The 22757-nt window shown below is 38.1% G+C and overlaps 2 protein-coding genes across 3 annotated transcripts; one reads left to right on the forward strand and one right to left on the reverse strand.

Annotated features, from left to right (window-relative positions):
- Positions 1-895: 895 nt before the first annotated feature.
- On the forward strand, positions 896-16507 carry unc119a1 (unc-119 lipid binding chaperone a1). Of its 2 annotated transcripts, none has more exons than XM_055196681.2 (5): positions 896-1123; positions 10738-10851; positions 11030-11129; positions 11385-11557; positions 16368-16507. In XM_055196681.2, exons 1-5 carry the CDS (start codon positions 1009-1011, stop codon positions 16397-16399), a joined length of 534 nt encoding a protein of 177 aa, XP_055052656.2. In that variant the 5' UTR covers positions 896-1008; the 3' UTR covers positions 16400-16507. The 2 variants fall into 2 exon arrangements, with proteins under 2 accessions (XP_055052656.2, XP_055052655.2); XM_055196680.2 differs by lacking the exon at positions 16368-16507 and adding an exon at positions 11773-12703.
- Positions 15503-22757, reverse strand: foxn1 (forkhead box N1). Its single transcript, XM_055196679.2, has 8 exons — positions 22467-22757; positions 21151-21465; positions 20708-20815; positions 19946-20073; positions 18845-18941; positions 17589-17796; positions 16790-17233; positions 15503-16636 (listed from the first exon to the last, which is right to left on the reverse strand). Exons 1-8 carry the CDS (start codon positions 22593-22595, stop codon positions 16359-16361), a joined length of 1707 nt encoding a protein of 568 aa, XP_055052654.2. The 5' UTR covers positions 22596-22757; the 3' UTR covers positions 15503-16358.

Consider the following 22757-nt stretch of genomic DNA (forward strand, 5'->3'; position numbering starts at 1 on the left):
AGGAGAATGGAACCAGTACAAAAACAGTGATGGGTCAGTGTGCAGGGCTGGGTAGGCAATCATATTACCCTGCTGGAAAAACCAGCATACCAGCAAGACCAGCATATGTTGTGTTTTGATGCTGGTATGCTGGTGACCACCAGCTAATCCAGCATCAAACCAGCATAGACCAGCATAATTCCCATGCTCGTTTGATGCTGTTTTTTTTCAGCAGGGCAGGCATATCAATCAATCAAAGCTTTATTAAGGACACACAAATAGAAAAATACAGCACAATATTACATATTTACATATAGGATAAAATGCAATAGTTCCACTTACTAGATTATAACCTGACTAAAGCACAGATTGAATTAAAAAAAGGAATTATTCTTAGTCATATTTATTACTGATGTTCTTCTCATGCATATGTAGCTGTACAATCAGTAAGCAGAGGCAGGGTCCAGCACAGGGGAAGTGGAGCCAGGGAGAGTTGAAAGTGAGTATGTACACACACAATCTCTATTTTATGGGACTGTATTGTAGTTTTTGATTATCTGAGTGGGTATGTGTGAGTAATTGTAACAATTTTATCACTCCAACTGACTGTACACATGACATGCTGGTAGTTAGCAGTATACTGTGACTTATGTGTTCGAGATTAGGTTTTGCTGACCTGGTTGTGTTTAGTGCAGTGGTGACTTGCTTATACAACCTGAGGAGGCAGGTGTTATCCTAAAGTTTCTTTTAGGTCTTCAGCATAATCTGATTCTCTTCAAGTTCATACCATAAAAACACTACTAGAATTAAAATAACTGCAAAAAATCCTGCTCGTGCACCAAGGGCACTCGCGTAAAAGGCCTCTCCATCTTAAAGTCCCGGGCTGAATTTCAGTCCCAGTACGTCCCTGATTGGCTATAACCGTACAGCCAGGCAGCATAAAGGAAACAAACAAACAGCGTCTGCCAGAGAGGTTGGGTGGGTGCGAAAGAGGAAACGGCAGCGTGGCATTTTAACGCGCATTTAGAGATGAAAGTGAAGCAAGTCTGCGACGCAGGTGTCCCGTGTACGACTGAAGAGGATCTGGTAAAACATTCAGTGATCACGCCGGAGGATGTACTGGGGCTGCAGAAAATCACTGACAGTAAGTTGCGCGCTTTAAATATCTGAAAAGCTTAATGATATAACCGCACGAGCTGACGCGCAAATATCTGCAAACGTACACAACTGCACATTGGCAGTGAGAAAGGCAGATTTGCCTCGTGCGTATTTTGTCCTCCGCCGTGATTCTACGAAATGTTATTAGAGCGTAATCGGTGTTCGAATGCATGTGGCGCTGCGCAGACCGCTCGGTGTATGACATCAAACTATCGCGCAAGCTGAGCTTTCAAATCGCTCTCGCGGTATTTTTGTGTCATACTCCGACGGTCTGCACAGCGACAGCGCTCCATGCAGCAGGCGTTGGATCACAACAATAATGTGGTTCAGTCGTCAGCAAATAAACAGAATGGCTATTTCTATATATTGAGCCCCTGATTGACGATAATTATGTATTAAGTTGACAAATAAATGCGATCGTCGGTTATTTTCCGGTTAACTTTGGGCTGTCTGTGACTGCTGAACTGTGAAATTTGCATTTCGTTTGTAGCAGCCCCTTGGCATCGACAAACGAGACAGAGAGTTTCGACGGGTGCTTAATCCTTTTTATTTTCGCTCGCTTTGAGCGCCATTAACCGTGCCTTCGAGAAACGTTGCGTTGTTGCACCGTGAAACTACATAAAGAAACAATATACTCATAAATACAAAACTTATGTACAAATGACAGATTATTTAAACAAATACACATTTACAGATACCCAAAAGACAAATAAATCATTACATACATGAGATATTAACCAAAGGAGCTCGACAATAACACGTGACATACGAAATTATATATTACTTTAAAATATAACATGCAAAACACACAATAAAGACACATACCTCGCTCCGCTTGCCAAAGGGTACTAAATCAACCAAAATGTAAAGTGCATCCACTTTTACAATATATATTCCAAACTTTAATAAACAGCATGTGGGAACCACCATGTGCTACTCGTCTGCGCCTCTCTCTTCTACCTGTGTTACAGCTTGCGCTACGTAAAGAGCGTGCGTGCGCGCACACAACACATTTAAAGTGACACACACACACATACATATTTTGTGGTCATTTACACTCCCACCAATTATGAGATGATGAAAGAACAGAACAAACTGTGAATGAATCAGAACATGATTTCTGAACATCAATATGACCGCCTTCAAACTGTTTATATGCATGTAAAGTCTAAAACGTTAGGTTTTATAGAACTTAATTACCTGGTCTGATGCAATGGTATCACAAAGCAGTCACTGATTACTCATGTTCAATAAGTACCACCAATTTTTGTATGGGCCTTTCAATGACTGTGGGCTTGGAGCGTTGATTTTGTTTTCGCTCCCCTAACTGCAACTTGACTCGCCTTAGCAGCTCTCTCACGTTCTTCAACTGTCACATGATCACTGTGGTACATCTGTTTGTTCTTGCAACCACCCTCAGAAGCATAGACCAAGAAAAGAATCGACTTAAGCGACTGAAGATGTCTGCTCCGTCTCTGACTATGTCACTGAAAGTATGTAGGTGAAAACATCTTGTTATTACTACTTCCTTGAGTTTCAGGAGATCGTTTTTCCAATCCACCCATTGAGGACGCAAGTCATCAGGAAGTTCGTTGTCCCATTCAGTACCTCTACGACACAGTTCTTGTAGGATACACTTTCCCTGTAGAATAAATGGGGCGACAAACCCAAGAGGGTCATATAGAGAGGCTATAACAGACAGAATACCACGGCGAGTCAATGGTTGATCCTTAAGGTCAATGCTGAAACTGAATGTGTCATCCTTCGTTGACCATTGAATGCCGAGTACACGTCCAGCTGGTGTTGCTACAAGATTAAAGTCAAGAGGCTTTGATGTTGTTGCCTTTTCTGACGGGTTTAAACAACTCAGAACGTCTTCCTTAGTTGAGTTAAATTTGTGAAGCCGTAAACCTCCATGTTTACACACTCTTTGAGCTTGCATTATTAGTTCTTTGGCTTCACTGGTTGAGGGAAGACTGGTTAACCCATCATCCACATAAAAGTTCTTCTCAATGAATGCTGAGGCTGAAGGATAGTCAACCTTGTGCTGCTGTGCCAGGTACTTTAGGCCGAAATTAGCACACCCAGGTGAAGACGTGGCACCAAAGAGGTGGACTGCCATGCGATATTCTTGAGGCTCTTTCTCCAAGTCTCCACCCTCCCACCATAAGAATCTCAGGTAATTGCGTTCATCAGGTGGGATGAGAAACTGGTGAAACATCTTCTCTATGTCACAGGTAACTGCAACAGGCTCCTTTCTGAAACGGCACAGCACTCCCACCAAGGAATTGGTTAGATCAGGCCCAGTCAGAAGAGTGTCATTTAAAGATATACCACGAAACTTTGCTGAACAATCGAATACTACCCTCAGCTTGTTTGGTTTCTGAGGGTGGTACACCCCATGGTGTGGGATGTACCACACCGTCTCTCCGCTTGATATAGCTGGAACTTGTTCGGCATCACCTCGGATGATCATCTCATCCATGAAAGCCTTGTAGTGATCATAATATTGTTTATTGGACTTGAGCCGTTTCTTTAAGTGTTGTAGTCGAGCAGTTGCTAGCCCTTTGTTGTTGGGTAGTGAGGGTCGGCTACTGCACTTAAATGGGAGAGGAAGCTCGTAATGTCCATTATCCTTCTGATGAATATTGGCACTGAGGTGCTGTATGAAACGAACATCCTCTTGTGACACACATTTATCCTCATAAGCTTTCTCATTGAAATCTGACTCAAGAATTTTCAAGATATCATTGGGCGATGGGACAGGTATTTCCTTTACTGCAACACGGTGGACAAAGCTCTGATTTCCTTGTCGGTCAAGGTGTGGATTAGACAGGCCTATAATACTCCACCCAAGCACAGTTCTTTGAGCGAAAGGCTCATTCTCACCACCTACTATGACTTCCAAGGGAGCTAGAGCAGATGGGCAGTCAAATCCAATTAAAAGTCCGACTTCACAGTTCAAAAGTGGTGACAGCTGACTTGCTAAGTGTCTGAGGTGACTCCACTGAAGGGCTGTGTTCTTGGTGGGAATATACGACTTGTCCACTGGAATGAAGTCTCTTGTGTATGCTTGCTGTAGTGGTATAGAACATGCAGATTGTAGTCCTCTTACTTTAAGTCCACAGACTCTCTTACTGGCAGTGATCGTGTCAGCAGCTGTCATGGTGCTGAGCCTCAATTGCACAGGTTGTGAGACAACATTCAAACCTTCAAGAAGATCTTCCAAGATGAAACTTGAGTCGCTCTGGGTGTCAAGTAGAGCATACGTTAATACTTCTCTTTGGGGTTCGTCCACTGTAGAGATGAAAACTGGCACAATGCTGGAAGTAGCAGGAGAACATTGAGTGAGTGCGTGGGTCATGACTTTATGAACTTCCTCACTTGCTTGAACATTCGTAGATGCCCCTTTAGGGTCCTTTGAAGGAGCTTTATCCCTTTCTTCATGTAAGCAGGTAGGATGACTTCTTCCACACGTACCACATGTATGTCGTCTTCTACAGTCTTTACTCATGTGTCCCTTTCTGAGACATCCGAAACAGAGGTGGGTTTCATGAATGAAGGCTTTCTTTTCTTCAGTAGTCTTTCCAGCAAATGTAGTGCATTGAGCAATGTGATGTTTTTCATCCTTGCAGAAAAGGCACGATGTCTTCGGCTTAGAGTTGTACGTCTCTGGTCTTTTTGAGCTTAATTCCTTCACCTGAACCTTTGTATTGAGAGCCTTAGCACGCTTGGGGAACCTTTCATCTGTGTTCTTTTGATTCACAAATAGTGCAGAGGTTATAGGATTACAAGCTATTTTTGCTTCCTTTTGCAGAAATTCTGTGAAGCATTTGAAACTTGGATAGTCACCTGATGTGTCCAGCTCTTCCACCACAATTCGGTTCCACTTTCTCACAATCCATTCAGGGAGTTTCTTTAACAGCTTGTGGTTTTCTTCAGAATCATTTAGGATGGCTAATCCTTTTACGTGAGGAATTGCCTCGACACAACCTTGTAGGAAATCTGTGAAGTCTCGTAATGCCAGTGGGTCATTTGCTCCAATTTTGGGCCATCTCATCAGCTTGTCACGAAATGCTCTTTGGATTACGAACGAGTTCCCATACCTTTCCTGTAACACTTTCCAGGCACCTTGATACGCATCCTCAGAGTTTCTGTAGAAATATCCCTCCACTGCTTTGCGAGCTTCCCCAGCAAGGTAATTCTTCAGATAGAACATTTTTTCACCAGCAGGAAGAGGTTTTCGATCAATGAGGGCCATGAATGACATCTTCCAATCTATGAATTTTAAAGGGTCACCGACAAAGACAGTGGGTTCTGGAACTGGCAGCCGATGTGTGCTTAGTGAGTTTGCTATTGCTTGAGCTAGATTTGCAGTTTCCTGAGGTGATGTAACTTCATATCCTTCACATGATGCTTGCTGAGGTAGGAACGACTGTGCTTCTGGGTTCAGTTGAGATGTAAGCTCTGTTCTTTGGCAGCCAGTGTGAATGCTAGGGCCTTCGTCATCTTCATAGCGATGAAGGTTGCCTTCCAAATCGTTATACACTTTGACACGAGCTGCTGCAACTTTAACTTCTTTGTCAACTTGTAGCTGTTGTAGCCGTTTCTTTTCCTCAACTAGCCTTAACTGCATTTCAGCCTCTTTCTGCTTTATCTCCGCTAACATTCTCGATTCACAAAGCTTCCAATCATGCTCCATCTTATCAAGCTTAGCTTGTTGATTGTGAATTTCTTGTAAAGCTTTAGCTTGTTCCAGTTTCGCTGCGAATTCTGCCTGTGCATCAGCACGCTTACTTGAGACTTTAGAAGTCTTTGATTGGTTATCGGATCCCAGTGATGACTCTGAAACGACTGTGTTTGTTACTGTGCATCCAAAGACTGATCCATATTCATCCTTGTTCAGCACCTGCCTTACTCTTTCCTTCACAAGCTCTTCGTTGTAACTTTCATTAAATGTTTCCAGTCGTTTACTGACAAGATCAGTGATCTCTGCAGTTAGTGCAGCGCAGGCATCCATACGTTTAACAATATCTGGAGTGGTAGTGTGGTTACGCAGAATTGGTTCATATCGCTGATAGACTGAATCATGTCTGCCTTGAATGTCCTGCTGTATTTGATCCAGGTCTTCACGTGTACAGAATGTTTTCAAATTTGATCTAGCCTCTCTTGCAGCCTGCTTCCAGGACTCATATGTCTTATGGAAGGACTTTTCCTGTTTCTTTGCTTCGAGCTCATGCATCTCTCGACCTTTCTCTGTTAAGCTTCTTTCACGTGAGCTTGCTCTGATCTGTTGCACTGGTTGGTTGCTTATTTCTTCAGCTGGAAGTGGCATCTCCTCAACTTGTTTAACTTCCTTTTCAGGTGGGTTTTCCATGGCCTCTTCAATTTTGCTTACTTCTTTAAACTGGGCAACTTAAGCTATAAGTGATACCATTTCCATCAGACCTCTAAAATGTAAGCACTCAAAAATATTAGCAAGGAGAATCAACACAAATGCACAACAGTAAACACTTTTAACATTTAAATATGTCCCTAGTAATAGATCAGAAATTTCAGTGTTTACAAACAGTAATAAAATTAACTGTACCTTTGTGTAAGACCTTTTAAATGTCCAAGATAAATCTTCAACAATCAACATTCAAATTTAACACACAAGTTTTTATAGTCTTTAAATAATCAAGTAAACTTGAATATTTACTTGTGATTTTACTTATTCAATTTAAATGTCTCTTGTAGTTTTATCCTTCAATTTAATAGTCCAAAAAATATTCTCCATTTCATTTGAACATGTCAACTTACAGAGTTCCAATGAACGGATGCAGCTCACGTGGGAAAACGATTTAACTCACAGTCTCAATCTCATCTGTAATGTTAAACGGTGCCTTGCCACCACCTTGCGATCTTTCCCTTTAAGCAGTTATAATGACGTCACGATCTGCTGTGTCTGCGCAAACGTCCGCAGCGCCGTGCTGATCCTCGTGCGGCGTTGTGATGAACTCTCTCGAACAGGGCAGCAGCGAAGTGATGCAGTCCAGATAAGCGTCGAGTTTCACTGTAGCAGCCCCTTGGCATCGACAAACGAGACAGAGAGTTTCGACGGGTGCTTAATCCTTTTTATTTTCGCTCGCTTTGAGCGCCATTAACCGTGCCTTCGAGAAACGTTGCGTTGTTGCACCGTGAAACTACATAAAGAAACAATATACTCATAAATACAAAACTTATGTACAAATGACAGATTATTTAAACAAATACACATTTACAGATACCCAAAAGACAAATAAATCATTACATACATGAGATATTAACCAAAGGAGCTCGACAATAACACGTGACATACGAAATTATATATTACTTTAAAATATAACATGCAAAACACACAATAAAGACACATACCTCGCTCCGCTTGCCAAAGGGTACTAAATCAACCAAAATGTAAAGTGCATCCACTTTTACAATATATATTCCAAACTTTAATAAACAGCATGTGGGAACCACCATGTGCTCCTCGTCTGCGCCTCTCTCTTCTACCTGTGTTACAGCTTGCGCTACGTAAAGAGCGTGCGTGCGCGCACACAACACATTTAAAGTGACACACACACACATACATATTTTGTGGTCATTTACATCGTTATTCATTGATTGATGTCACAGTGTAGGGCTGAAAGGATCATTACTCAGTTAAATATATAATATTAAAATGCATTCCCTTTACATGAAGTAATATTTCATTGTACTATTGCTTATCAACAGGTGTTTTAATCATATGGTGTAAAAGTATTTCTTTTCTAAAACCTAGAGGCAGGCTATTCATATTTTTCAGATGCTTGAATTTGTGTTGTGCAACTGTAATGAAACAATAATGAAAAGTCTTTGCTTTATTCAGTCATTCAAGTTTCAAGAAAAATTAAAAGTGTTTTATCAAATTTTTGCTTTTTGCTCCTCCTACATGAAAATACTACTGGCACTACAACAAAGGCACTCAGAGATCAAATCTGTTAAATGCAAATGCCGGATACCAAATAAGTTCAGTTCATCAATATGAGAACAGTTTTTAAAAAACTGGCTTTTAAAACCGCCACAACTTACTGAAAAACATTTGCATTACTGTTACATTTATCACATGACTTTGCAGTTTTTATGGCACAAGTCCATAAAAATCAACATTGAATATTTCACTAGGGAATAATAATAAAGTATTGCAAATTTAGTTAGTAGCCTATACACATTTACTACATTTATAAATACAAATGTATAAGGGTACATTAAGAGTACCCTAATGCTGAGACATCACTAACAGATTTTCTTTTTATGTCAAACATTCAGGTGTCTGACTAATGAATTGGATTAAAAAACATTGGATTAATAATAACATCACAGCTGATTATGTTTAGGAGTTAAAGTCAGCGATGTAAAGGAAGGTTAACTTCTATATGCATTGCGGCTGATTCATGAAATAATGACTAACAAGTTGCTTTTGTTATCATTTATTAATTTCTCTTATTAAAAATGAGATAAATGTTTTACTCTAACTGCTCTTAAAGCTTTGGGCATTTCTTCTTAAAGACGTTTTTGTTTAGATGTGCACGTTAAGCCTGATATATCTGGATAAACCTGTGTGGTTGGTGAATAATGTTGGATCAATCATAATCATAATATGTTTGTTATAATGCAGTATATTATAAACAAAATAAAAACATGATAACAATAATAAACATGTTTTGAAAATTATCTGGTTTTGGAACCAAACTCTTCATATATACTACATTAGCAATGGTCCTGACAGTAAAAAGTAACTTGTATGCAAATAATACTTTCTTACATGTTTAATATAAATATCTATATATAAAAATCTATTATTATTGAAACTAAGTTTTAGTGTTAACACAGCATTTTATAAGGCTAACTTTATTTACTGTGTCTATCCACTGCACTTTTTGTGTAAACCATGAATCAGACTTGCAATACAGAATTTTATTAAATAACAACAACATGCCTCTGTTTCAACGTTCCTTAGCAGATACACACTTTTCTTTGTCTCTGCCTTGCACACTTAAAAGGCAGATAAGCTAAAAATATCTCAAGTGAGTGGCTAAACCCACTTGGCCCATCTGTTTAAAGAAAGCTTGGGATTGTGAATGGGACTGCTTGTTTAGGCCTATAATGTTACTTTGCAGTCATATGTATTACTGTATTTAGAAATTAAACAAATATATATATGTGTGTTTGTGTGTGTGTGTGTGTGTGTGTGTGTGTGTGTACCTGGTAATTATCACGTTGTGGGGACCAATTGTCCCCACAAAGATAGGAATACCAGTATTTTTGTGACCTTGTGGGGACATCAAAATGTCCCCATGAGGAAACAAGCTTATAAATCAAACAAAATGATGTTTTTTGAAAATGTGAAGTAGTAGAAGGGTTTCTGTGATGGTTGGGGTTAGGGAATGGGGTAGGTTAGGGGAATACAATATACAGTTTGTACAGTATAAAATGCATTACGTCTATGGAATGTCCTCACAAAACATGGAAACCAGAATGTGTGTGTGTGTGTGTGTGTGTGTGTGTGTGTGTGTGTGTGTGTGTGTGTGTGTGTGTGTGTGTGTCTGCAGTGATGAGCTCACATCAATGTTATCTGAATAGAAATTGTTCTCTCAAAGATTAAAGTATCCCTATAGCATCTTGCATGTGGTGGTGAATAATGTAAGCCTCTTAGGGTAAGTCCAGCACAGGGAGAGGACGGCTAACACAGCTGATTCTTATACCTCAAAAGTCTCTTCTGGTAGTCTGCCACAAAAAACACAAGGATACAGTTTAAACATGTCACATATATTTGGAAAGCTGAGATTCTTGATTGAATGATGTAAACCCTTTTAAGATACAATCAACACAGCAGGTACAATTAGTGTATTTTTAGGCGTTTTTTTTTAGGGGTTAACAGAACTTTTAGGAGTGTTATTTGTTAAGCCACAGAATATAAATGCTATTAAGGAAAAAAATTCTAATATTTTTATATAATTTTAACTTGCTCTACTTGTCACTAATGCATGCACTAGAGTTGGCCAAACATGAAAAAATTGTAAAATATAGCTGTTTGTGTGTTTTATCAATATTATTGTGTTGTCTGACAGCACACCCCTATCTGTAATGCTTGGATGGTATCCGCTTTTGTAAGTGATGTCACGTGCTTATCATCAATGTCATTTACATACAACATCAGAGAAATAGCCCTTTTTGTCCCTGCAGTCTTTCACACGAGGTACGGCTCTCATCGACCCTTGAGGCATGTGTTTGATGGCTCTATTGATGCATGTGACCTACTGCATGTCACACAGATACATGTCATAAAAATATGGTTAGCTTAGTGTTTCAAAATGATGGTACTCTGGAGAAAACCCCACAACTGGTAGTTCCATTCATATTTTATTATCTATAAATTTTGGCTGTCATGGTTGCGCACTGGATTTGATCTTTTGCATCCGTCAGATGAAGGCACGCTAGCTTGCGTGAATCTCAATTCATTATCAATCCCCAGCACGCATGCACACATATGTATAATGCGGGTGAAGTGGGCATGTCATAGAGTCGGTTTTGTTTCCACAGACTACCTCTGCGGTCCGAAGCAGAACGTACACAGCATTGACTTCACCAGGTTCAAAATCAGAGACATGGAGACCGGCACAGTCCTTTTTGAAATCTCCAAACCCCCAGCCACAGGTAACGCATAGGCCTGGACTCTCAAATTCAATCCTATCTCCATCATCACTCCAACTTAATAGGATGTTCATTTAAATGCAAGTCATTTTCCCCACAAAGCCCTGATTTCCATTTAGATGCAGTGCATTCCAGAAGAGCCCTTCAAATGCTCATTCACCATGGCCTTTGTGATTCACAGAGAGTGCCGAGGACACAAAAGACTTTGACCCTAACGCTGGACGCTTTGTGCGTTACCAGTTCACCCCTGCATTCCTTCGACTACGGCAGGTTGGTGCCACGTAAGTATGAAGTATGTTGCAATCAGTGTCTGAATTACACTTGATCTTCATAAAGTTAAACTCAAATCATTTTGATTTCATCTTTAATACATTTTTAAGTGGCAGCATTCTGGCCGTGAAATAAAGACTTGTTCTAGCCAATACTTCACCTGTATATGCCAATAACTGCTTATTAAACATGTTTTGGGTCTCATCTCTTTTCAGACACAAGTTTAAATGTTGTTGCTGCATTTTTCTAAATCATCTTTTTAAAAGGGTGGAGTTCACTGTAGGAGATGTTCCCATAAATAACTTTCGAATGATCGAGAGACATTATTTTCGTGGACAGCTGCTAAAAAGCTTTGACTTTGAGTTTGGCTTCTGCATCCCCAGCAGTAAAAACACATGCGAACACATCTACAAGTTTCCACCTCTTTCTGAAGAAATAAGTAAGTGTCTTTAGCGGTCACTCGGTTTGAGATGCACAGACATCATATACTCCTTCAAGCCAATCGATGTACAGAAATGTAATACCCATTCACATTAATGTATGGTTTTCATAGATGTAAAAATGTCACATACGTAATAGGATGATACTTGGTGTGGGAATGTGCTGGTGTTTGATTTACATATTTGTCATTGTGTTTCTTACATCTTTCCATAGTGCACGAAATGATTCGTCACCCCTATGAGACACAGTCTGACAGCTTTTACTTTGTGGATAACAAGCTTGTTATGCACAATAAGGCAGATTATTCCTACAGCGGTGGATCATAAGAACACATGGACTGACACAGCAAAGTCCGATCTCAGGGTGTGTGTGTGCATGTGCGCATGTGCGTGCGTAAGTGTGCATGCATGAGAAAAGTTGTCAGAATGGCCCTATATTAGGTGTGCATTTTGTGCATTGGAACTTTTTGAAAGCATTTGGTTAAAATGTTCTGAAAATCAAGCAATACATGTGCAACTTACACTGCAAAAATGACTTTCTTACTTAGTATTTGTGTCTTGTTTTCAGTAGAAATATAAAAAAATCCTTAAATCAAGATGCTTTTTCTTGATGAGCAAAATGACGTAAGAAAGTTTTTAGACAAAAAATATACAATTTAGGTGAATTTGTGATTGAACGGGCAGGGATATCTGCCAAAGGGGTGAGAAAAAAAATCTAAAAATAAGATTTCTTTTTTCTTAAACACTTAAATTAAGCAAAATTTTCTCACCCCATTGGCAGATGTTTTTGCTTGTTTTAGTCGCGGGTTCACTTGGATTGTATAGTTTTTGTCGATATTTGTACTAAAAACAAGACAAAAATTCGAAGTAAGAAAGTCAGATTTTCAAGAAAAAAATATTTGTAAAAATTCTTAAATTAAGATGATTTTTCTTGATGAGCAAAAATCTAGTTTTTAGACAAAAAGATCAAATTTAAGTGATTTTGTGCATAAAACAAGCAAGAAAATCTGTCGATGGTGTAAGCAATTTTTTTCTTGAATTTAGTATTTAAGAAAATTTTTCAAGATTTTTTTGCTTGCCCCATTGGCAGATTTTTTGTGCACAAAATCACTTACATTTGTCTAAAGGCTAGACTTATTTTTTAGGTCATTGTGCTTATCAGGAAGAAGCAGCTTAATTTGAGAGTTTTTGGATGTTTTTACTGAAAACAGGATAAAAATGCTAAGAACGTTTTTTCTTGAAAATCATATTTTTTGCAGTGTACAACTGGTTTTGTGGTCCAGGGTCACATATGTTGCGTTGTGTGCTTATAGTGTGTTTTCTTTTACATATGTAATGAATTTTATTGTAATCATTGACTTAACATGCTGCTGTTATGGTATGGTGCTTTGGCACTGTTTGGTTGAGCTGGTGTTGCAGGGACTGTTACATGTGGATTCGACATCGTTGAGGGTATTTTTGTGTTGTTGATCAGCCTACACTATGCCCATTTTTATTGCGCCGTCATTCAATATTTTCCCTGTCCTGCTGTAATGTTTTTCATCTGATCTTTTGTCCCCACCACTTTTCAACCAAACTGACGTCTCTGATTTTGTGCACAGTTTTTTAGAATCATTTTAGAGTATTTTATAGACAAACAGTTTCTCTTTAAACTGTGTTTATTTTCAAGTATATAAGCGTGCAGGTACACATTTATTGCATGTTGATTTAAAGGAGGATCAGTCTTTTTGTGTATATTTTAAAGACCAAAGCCAGTAATTCTACAGGATGAACCTCCATTTACATACTGCCATTTGTTGTCAAACTGATTGCGCTGATTGAATCAGTGTATGTGTTTCGAAAAAACAAACAAAACAATTTATAGATACAGTACAATACACAGTGCAGTGCATTTGGACCATTTAGGAAGAACTCTGTTAGAAGCTAAGTGAGATATATTTTCAGTTTTTAAAGGTACTTTATTATTATTTAATTGGTTTTAGAAACTTTGCAAGTTTTCACATAATATTTTTCTTTAATATCATGCAGTCCTACATTGCACCCATTCTTCTTCCATTTGGGTGATTCTCGCGAAATTAGACTTATGAGGTGTCTTGAAACATTTTGATAAAAAAGTAAATGCTGTCAATGTAAGAAGCATACAGTTATCTCACTATTTTGCACATGATTTCAAATGACATCATACAAACCAATTTTGTTGTTTTTTCCACATTTAAGGGTAAAATTTTTTATTACCGCAACGTGTCCATGACTGGATTTGGGTTCTTTGACATGGAAATATTTATAATTTAAAAAAAAATGAAAAGCTTCAGTGCATGTTATACTATAAACATTTACAGTAAAGACACATGTGGTATTTGGTGATCATTGGTAAATAGAGACAATAATAAGGAATATAAATGTGTACAAGAAAAAAATTCTCATCCTCCGCAACAATTTTCAATTATTGTTTAAGCCCTCAATGAACTAACATTTTCAAAAAAAAAAATGTTGGAAGGGACATAATTGACTGTGACACTCAAGATGGCTACCAGGTAAGCAGTTATTATTTTTTTCTGTCCAGATAAAAGTAAAAAAAATTGTCATTGTACCTAGACAACTTTTTAGTTCTCATTACCAAAACATGTAAATGCATATATTTAATGCAATTGCATGTTGCGGTAATGATAATTTTTGATAATGATAATCTAAAAAATGTAAATAATTCTATAGGAAATATTTCTTAATTCTCTATAAAATAATGGTTAAAGTAAGTTCAGACCTTAATCTTATATGTGCCAAAAAAATTGGCTTCAAGGGCTTTTTAAAAATTCTGATGCTGGACACCTTCTAAGTCTGGATTTTGTGAGAATCACCCATTTGGTCTTTATGTAAAGAGATAAAGAGGGGTTTTAGATTCTTAGAGTTTGGGCCAATCCTTAAGAATAAGGAAGTTTGTTTTATTTATATTATAATATTGAAGGGACACTCCACTTTTTTTAAAAAAACATGTGCTCATTTTCCAGCTCCCCTAGAGTTAAACATTTGGTACTTGCCGTTTTGGGATCCAGTCGGCTGATCTCCGGGTCTGATGCTGGCGCGTTTGGCGTGGCTTGGCACAATCCATTGAGTTTGATTGGACCATTGGCATCGCGCTGAGGGGTGGCCAAGGAGTTTCAGTGTTTAAAACTTGACTCTCGTGTACTAAGTCCTAACAATATCTGCCTAGAAAATCGCAACTTTTAATTTTCTGTCAGTCTTAGTACACAATTTAACTACAGAAGAGTCAAGTTTTAAATAGGAAAAATATTGAAACTCTTTGGTTATTTTTAGCACGATGCTAATGGTCTAATCAGATTCAATTGATTGTGCTAAGCTATGCTGGGGGTGCTGGCGCCAGACCCGGACATCCGCTGAATGGACTCCAAAACTGCAAAAATAAAACGTCCAACTCCTGGGGAGCTGGAAAATGAGCACATTTTCAAAAAAGTGGAATGTCCCTTTAAGATACTGTTACATTCATTTTGAAGGAAAAATCTGTCATCATTTAATCAGCCTCATGTTGTTCTAATCCTGTATGAGTTTCTTTATTCTGTTAAACACAAAGATATTTTGATAAATGATGGTGGGCGCGCGGTTGGCGGTACCCATTGACTTCCATGGTATTGTTTTTGCTACTAATGGAGGTCGGTTGGCGCCGTGAGCTGTGGGGTTGCCATCATTTATCAAAATATCTCCTTTATTTTTAATAGCATCAAAATATCTTCTTTATTTTTAAAAGCATCTTATGTCAGAGATTGTGGTAGAAAAGTTTTATGTCAAATGTTTTGTGTGTGTCAAAATGGGGAAAAAAGAGAAAAATAAAAAAGTTCTTAAGGTTGAGATGTTTTTTTATTCATAAAACTCTTGCATAAGAATGAAATTCAGATAAAATAATACTTTAAACCTAAAATTGTATTTAAAAAAGTATACTTAAAATTGCAGACAAATAAAGGTACAATATATGATAAACCAAGGGTAGAAATAAATTACAGTAATATACATTTGCCATATATTTATGTATACATAGATTAGAGAAAAATGCATACAGTAGTTAACCAATTTCAGATGTTTTCTCAAAAGCCTCATAACTTAGATCTGGTGTTGATATTGACTCTGCTAGTGCAATAAATCAGAAGTGCTCACCAGATTGACGTAGTAGGCTTTGTTGGATTTTTTTCTGATGCATATGATTGTTTGACAAACTCACACTGATATTAATGTGACATATGCTGCTGCCAATTCAGAAGTGCTGTTTTAACTTGCTGTTAATGTCTTTCCATGCGTTTATATGGGAAAACGGTAGAAAAATAGACAACCACACACACCCCTGTGGTTGCCATGGCAAATGCAAACATAAAAATCAATACTGACTATAAAAATTATACTACTCATTCATCACAGCAAGCCTGAAATGCCTCATTGAAATCTAACCAACCAAAACATCATAGGGAAAAACAATATCATTTGCACAAAAAGTAAACATTATGAAGACATTAACAGTTTAATCCACATTCTTGTTACACAAGTTTCCTGTTTAAAAGTGATTTTAGGCATTGCAAATACTTACAGGTGTTTTGGCCAAATTGACCAAAATAGCAACTGAAGATAATATTTAGCATAGAAATATAATCAAAAGTATAAACTGACATTCACAAAGTCAGTGTTTTGGACTGAGAATCTTATTTGCTAACAAGTGTGACTCTTAAATGTTCCTATTCATACAGGATTGACTCAATTACTGTATTAACTGTATACAAATTAACCTAGAAGGTTTTATTCTCATAACAGAGGAATGGGAGTGTTTCCTGAGGTGGAGATGAGACCTGGCATGCTGTCTGCACTGGAAAAAGAAGTCGTGTAGAGCCCAAGGTACAGCTCAGAAATGCTGCCTTGCACCCCACTTTCACTCCCCACTGACCCTAACTCCCCAGAAGGAGGACCGTAGAACTCTACACCACCTTGTGTGGGACTCAGGTGAGGTGGTGATGGAGATGTGTCCATGACTACCAGGGAATCTGGAGCGAGGCTGTCATTCCTTAGCTCCTCCCAAAGATGTCCTTAAAAGAAAGATGAGGAGAAACTATAAAACTATGAAAGAACCACTGCACACATTAGATTATATGAAAAATGTAAATTTTTCAGTGGAATTCAAACAAATAATTTTTTATTAAAATGTCATCATCGAAACATAAACACTGTAAGCTCCTTACCATGTAATTGTAGGTCTGTTAGGGTAGGATTTAATGCATCGACGTCATTACTCATTTCCCCCTCCAGCAGAAGTTCTTGCATACCCCCTGCAGTACCGAGACTGGCCTGCAGGGCGGTGCTGTAGCTCGGTGGGGTGTGGGCTGGTAAGGGGGAATCCAGAGGATGACTAGCGCAGGGAAGCTGGGAGAGAGGAGAGTAGAAAGAGAAAGCTAAATGCTCTGGGGATACGTAGGGCGGAGGTGGGTGGACTGTTTGAGGGGACAGGGGGCTGTAGGGAGACTTTTGAGGCTGGATACTGGACTCGTGGACAGGTGGCTGTCCATAGGATGGATACATGCCAACTCTTAATGGATGAGAATGTGTATGACTGCTTTGTAGACTGAAGTGAGCACCAAGAGTCTTTAACTTTTCTGGTCTTTCCCCAAGCAGACGTTCCAACTCCTCTGAAATATGGAGCATAAAATGAGTTTCATTTTCTGTGAAATCCAAACTAAAGTTATGAGATTGGGAGCATCCAAATTTCATTTAAGTCATTGATTTGACATAAACATACTCAGTCAATATTAAAAGATATTAAGGTTATATATTCTTTTATAGCAAATGGTGACTTTAGCTATGTTTTTTCACATGCAGGGTAACATATAGTATAGGGTGAATTAGAATAATCTGGGACTTTCTAAACTAACAAAGACCTCACATGACATCTTAACATAGACGCATCAGAGTTTAGGTTGCCCACATTGCTCCCTAATTCTACCGAAAATATGAATGTAATGTGAAAAAGCCCCCTCTGCGCACCTGGTCGGGACATACTGCGCCGTACAGTGATGGGGTCTTTACGTCTCCATTTGTGTAGCTCCTCCTGCATCTTCTCCACTTTGGCTGGGTTCAGGGCCCACAAGCAGCCCTTTCGAGAGGAGTTCCCATTCTTGTTCTCCACTTTTTCAAAGCACTTGTTTAATGAGAGATTGTGTCGGACAGAGTTTTTCCATCCATCGGGCGCTGTCTGTTGAACCACAAATGAAATATGAGACTCTAAACGTCATAGTAGTTATGGACAACAATTGAATGTTCTGAATGTAGTCTGGAATTGATCTGGATTAAAGGGACACTCCACTTTTTAAAAAAATATGCTAATTTTCCAGCTATCCTAGAGTTAAACATTTGATTTTTACCATTTTGGAATCCATTCAGCTGATCTCCGGGTCTGGCGCTACCACTTTTAGCATAGCTTAGCACAATCCATTGAATCTGATTAGACCATTAGCATCACGCTAAAAAATAATCAAAGAGTTTCGATATTTTTTCTATTTAAAACTGACTCTTCTGTAGTTACATCGTGTACTAAGACCGACGAAAAATCAAAAGTTGCCATTTTCTAGGCAGATATGGCAAGGAACTATACTCTCATTCTGGCGTAATAATCAAGGACTTTGCTGATGTGGCTACACCAGGCGCAATGATATTACGCAGCGGTTGAAAATAGTTCCCGCTATTGAAAGTAACCAAGGGGACTATTTTCGGGCAGTGTGTAATATCACTACGCCTGCTGCAGTCATGTTACAGCAGCAAAGTCACTGATTATGGCAGCTTGAGATTATAGTTTTAATTTTTAGTCGCTGTTAGTACACGATGTAACTACAGAAGAGTCAAGTTTTAAATAGAGAAAAGTATGCTATAGGCACTGTAACACAATGTGCCTTCATCTTTGCTTCTTCACATCTCTTCATTGAAGTCAATAGAAGTTATAGGAATCCATACAGATCTCTGTATTTATTGATGGGCCAACATAATGTCACCTACAGTTTAATTTCCTCTACCAGCAAAGCCCCAGAAGCAGAGTAAAATGAACCATCAGGCATATAGAAATCGTGCCATGACTGGTATGTTTCACGATGCCTGCAGGTTATATTGCTTGGGTACATAGCTCTGTGTTTGCATGGTTTTTTTATTTGTTAAATTAGTCATGCATTCTCCTCGAGGATATCAATATTTCACATATAAATGTATATTAGATGTATAAACAGTTTTGAATGAAATAATGAAGGATGTACCTTAAAGTAGGGGAAATGATCCGTCATAAAGCTGTAGATCTCACTTACTGGCAGACTGCCTGTTTTGCTGTTTCTTAGAGCCAGGAAGATGAGAATACTATAAAGAAACATCCCAATAAATTAAAGTATCCTTTAAAAATAAAGAAGCTTAATAAGCAAAGTAATTGGACCATTTTTGGTACAGTCAATGGATCTTAAAAGAGACTTCTTTCTCATACTGTATATATAATCTGTTGAACCTTTCTACTCTACAAAGGAGCTTTTGCACAACAGAAAGGTTCTTGCATGTTTACACGGCTCGTTGGAATGCTTGATTCTGATTGGCCAGTGGCGACATTTGTTATTGCCAGATAACAACCGCTCAAAACTAATAACACACGGTAACCCGGATGCTGCAAATCTGTGCAGTTTAATATAGCAAAAAAATGAAATATAAATGTATTTTAATAACATAGATGACATTAAATTTACAAAGATTAAACCAAATAGCATGTTTGTGACATTTGATTGTCTTTTCTTATCTTAAAACCGAAAGTAAACAGTTTTTGCGGAAGGTCTGCATTCATTAAAAATAAGCAAATAAAATATTTTAAGTCAATATTTAATGTTCCTTACTTATAAGGTAAATAGCCGTGTAATAAGCGGAATAATGTACAGGCAGCCAATTGTTATCGCAAATTATACCACTGGTCTGTTGAATGCTGTATTCTGATTGGTTCAGAAATGTTCTATGGGTTTTGATTATTTGTCTGTAAACCGCACAACTAACTGGTCAAATGTCTTAAAAATAGGCACCAGAGAAATATTATAAGAGGAATAATTGACCCCGCTTCACGTCGTGCCGCATGGGTGTGCATTATTTTCTTATAATTTAATGGTCCATCGTCAATTTTTCCTTACATAAGCCCCTTCAGTGTGATCACATTGTCTAGGCTGATTTCTGCGATAACAACTGGCTGCCATTATCCCTTATAAAACCTGACAAAAAAATCCTTTAAGGTACTTTATTTTAAGGAGTGTCGTTTATTTTTATGATTTGTTTTAGTTCAATTTTGTAATTATGATGGTTGGTTTAATAAAAAAAAAAAGGAAAAGGCTTACCTATAAGAGTAAACAGGTTTAGGATACGGTGGCGGGGCAGAACTGTCCTGAGATGTTTGTGAAGACAGGCCTTGGTTACAATATTGAGAAACACTGTCTATTCCCCTTGAGGTGTACACACCTGAAAACTGGAGATGGTATACAAAAACCATGAAAGACACATTAAAGACCAAGTTAAATATACTTATCTACAAATTAAATATACAGTACTGTGCAAAAGTAGGCCACCACCACCAGACTTGTTGTTTTAGAAGTTTTAATGTCCATCCATATTCATTTTTCAATCTATTTTATTAAGAGACAAAAAGAAAATACAGGAAATATGTACAAAAAATAAAAAATGTAATTTTTTCACTAAATGTCGTCTTTACTGATCGTCTGTGTTTACTGTGACCTCTCTTGAGCATTTTTGAGCATAATGAAGTAAAAAGACAAATTTCTTTAAAATTAGAAATTAGGATTTAATTTTATTTAGGTTTAAGAGATCCTGCAGTTTCCTGCTATTACTCAAGTGGAAGGAGAGTTTACCCTAAAAACACATCAGTTTACATTTTCATACAGTTTTAATACTATTTTCCTGTATTTTGTGGATGTATTCTATTAAAGAGACTGAGAAACAATTATATATGATCACTATAACATTGCAAAAACACCAAATCTAATTCTGGCATGGTGGTCTAAGACTTTTGCACAGTATATACTTTGGATTAAATGTAAATGTAGATTTGCAATCATTCTCTGTCTATTGAGATTTAGATTTACCTGTTGTTCTAAAGGACTGAGCGTGCAGTACGTCTGATGGGTAACTGACGTGTAGCTGGGAGGTTCTTCGGATCTCATCTCTGGCTCATTATAGGTTTGTTGAGTTCCCTGCCCCAAGAGCAGATCATGATCTATTTGGTGCTGACATATTGTATGTTAATGCTTCTTTAGAAAGTCTAATAAGGCCATCTGCTAGCACATCTGCCTGGCAGATTTTCATCTTTCATGTCTTTTGCCCCTGGCTTCACAAGTGTGCTGGCATGAGTGTTCAATGTATAAAGGTTTTCTTGATATTTCATTTTTGTTTGCCCTTGCTTCTAATTGTTTTTTAAGTCTATTCACCAAATTGATAACTATATTACTGCACACCTTTACATTTTTAATCAATTCTCAGCAATAGCAGACGTGCTAACGGCACTAAAAGACAGCTTGCTTGGGTTTACCATAAAACTGGAGGTGTCCACATCAGAGCTCGATGGAGTCCAAGGTGAATGTTCTTCCGGTCCAACAGCTGAAGTGAGTTTACCAGCCAACCTGAGACATCTTAAGGGATGACACTGAGGAACGGTCCCTTCACTGCACTGGCGACTATATGGATAAAAGTGACGTCTCTCTGCCAGACCCGGTTCCTGTCCGATAGGGGATCCATCTACACTGTGTCTACGAAAGCGCTCTGCAATAGCATTCTTCTGCCTGTAGGGAGTGCTTTTTATTTCAGAATATGGTGCAAATCCCTCCCCAAGATTGCTCTGGTGACACTGTAGATTGAGCAACAAAATATTACATGAGCAGACATGTAAATATAAAATATATCACTCTTAAAGGGACACTCCACTTTTTTTGAAAATAGGCTCATTTTTCAGCTCCCCTAGAGTGAAACATTTGATTTATACCGTTTTGGAATCCATTCAGCTGATATCCGGGTCTGGCAGTACATCGAGCTCAAAAATGACCAAAGAGTTTCAATATTTTTTTCTATTTAAAACTTCTTTAAGGTTCTTCACAACAATGCTATAGTGGTACTCAACCTTTGATCCTTGAACACCCTACACCCCCAAAAAACATATACGACAGTCTGAGCCCCTCCAACACTCTACATCTATTTTTCCATTTGATTTGCCATTACGCTGTCATGCATGTTGAGATGGAGCGGGCAAAATTGAAATAATTATTTTATACAAAAGAATATTTAACTACCTTATCTTGGCATTGTAAGCATATGTTTTTTGAAAAACTATAGAAATATTAGTGGAACATTTTACGCATCTTAATTTTAGTATCACAGTATTCGATGTTCTACTTTATTTCTATGTATGCACTTTTTTAAATAAATCATTGGAAATGCAGAAGCATGTAGAGATCTTTGATCTGCCTTACAATCTATGAAAGCATGTCCTGCAACATGCAGCCTTCCCTGTGGGCAATAATTAATTAATATTAAATCAAAAATATTTTATGTAAGGCAGGATGAATTTCATTTATTTCTGCCGCAGGGTCTGTGTCCTTGAATGGTGCCTTGTGCAAGGGTTCACAAACTCATCAAACTGTAATAATTCTGACAATGTGTCGTAAGGAGAGCAGCTGGCAGGCTAAAAGCGGCAACTATAGAAAAGTCTAGACTGTTGTATAGTGACTAATGTATGGAAGCAACGTGTTATCAGTTTCTTTCATCTAAGATCAGAAGAAGATAAAGTGTCATAAGGATTGTTTAAATCAATCAATTTATTTTTCTATCAGATGTTCAAAAACATAAAAATACCTGTGATTCTGGCATCTGGAAGCAGGGTGTCCCTAGGTGGTTAAAGTTGTGTAGATGGCCTGGAGATGGTATTGGTGAGCTTCTGCAGTTTGTGGATGGGAAAGACAGGCCCTGGGGCTCAGAGGACATCGTCCCTAACCTGCCTCTTTTTTTTAACAGCACAAAATGGGGTCATTAGGGTTTTTATCAGCTCTATATTAGTGGCGGCCGGTGACTTATTTTTTCGAGGGTGCACGATGTGAAGTTCGTCCCAACATGTATGTAGCCCGTCATGTGTGTGGTTCGTAATTT

This window comes from Misgurnus anguillicaudatus, chromosome 24 (genome assembly GCF_027580225.2).
Source record: "Misgurnus anguillicaudatus chromosome 24, ASM2758022v2, whole genome shotgun sequence".
Classification (NCBI taxonomy): domain Eukaryota; kingdom Metazoa; phylum Chordata; class Actinopteri; order Cypriniformes; family Cobitidae; genus Misgurnus; species Misgurnus anguillicaudatus.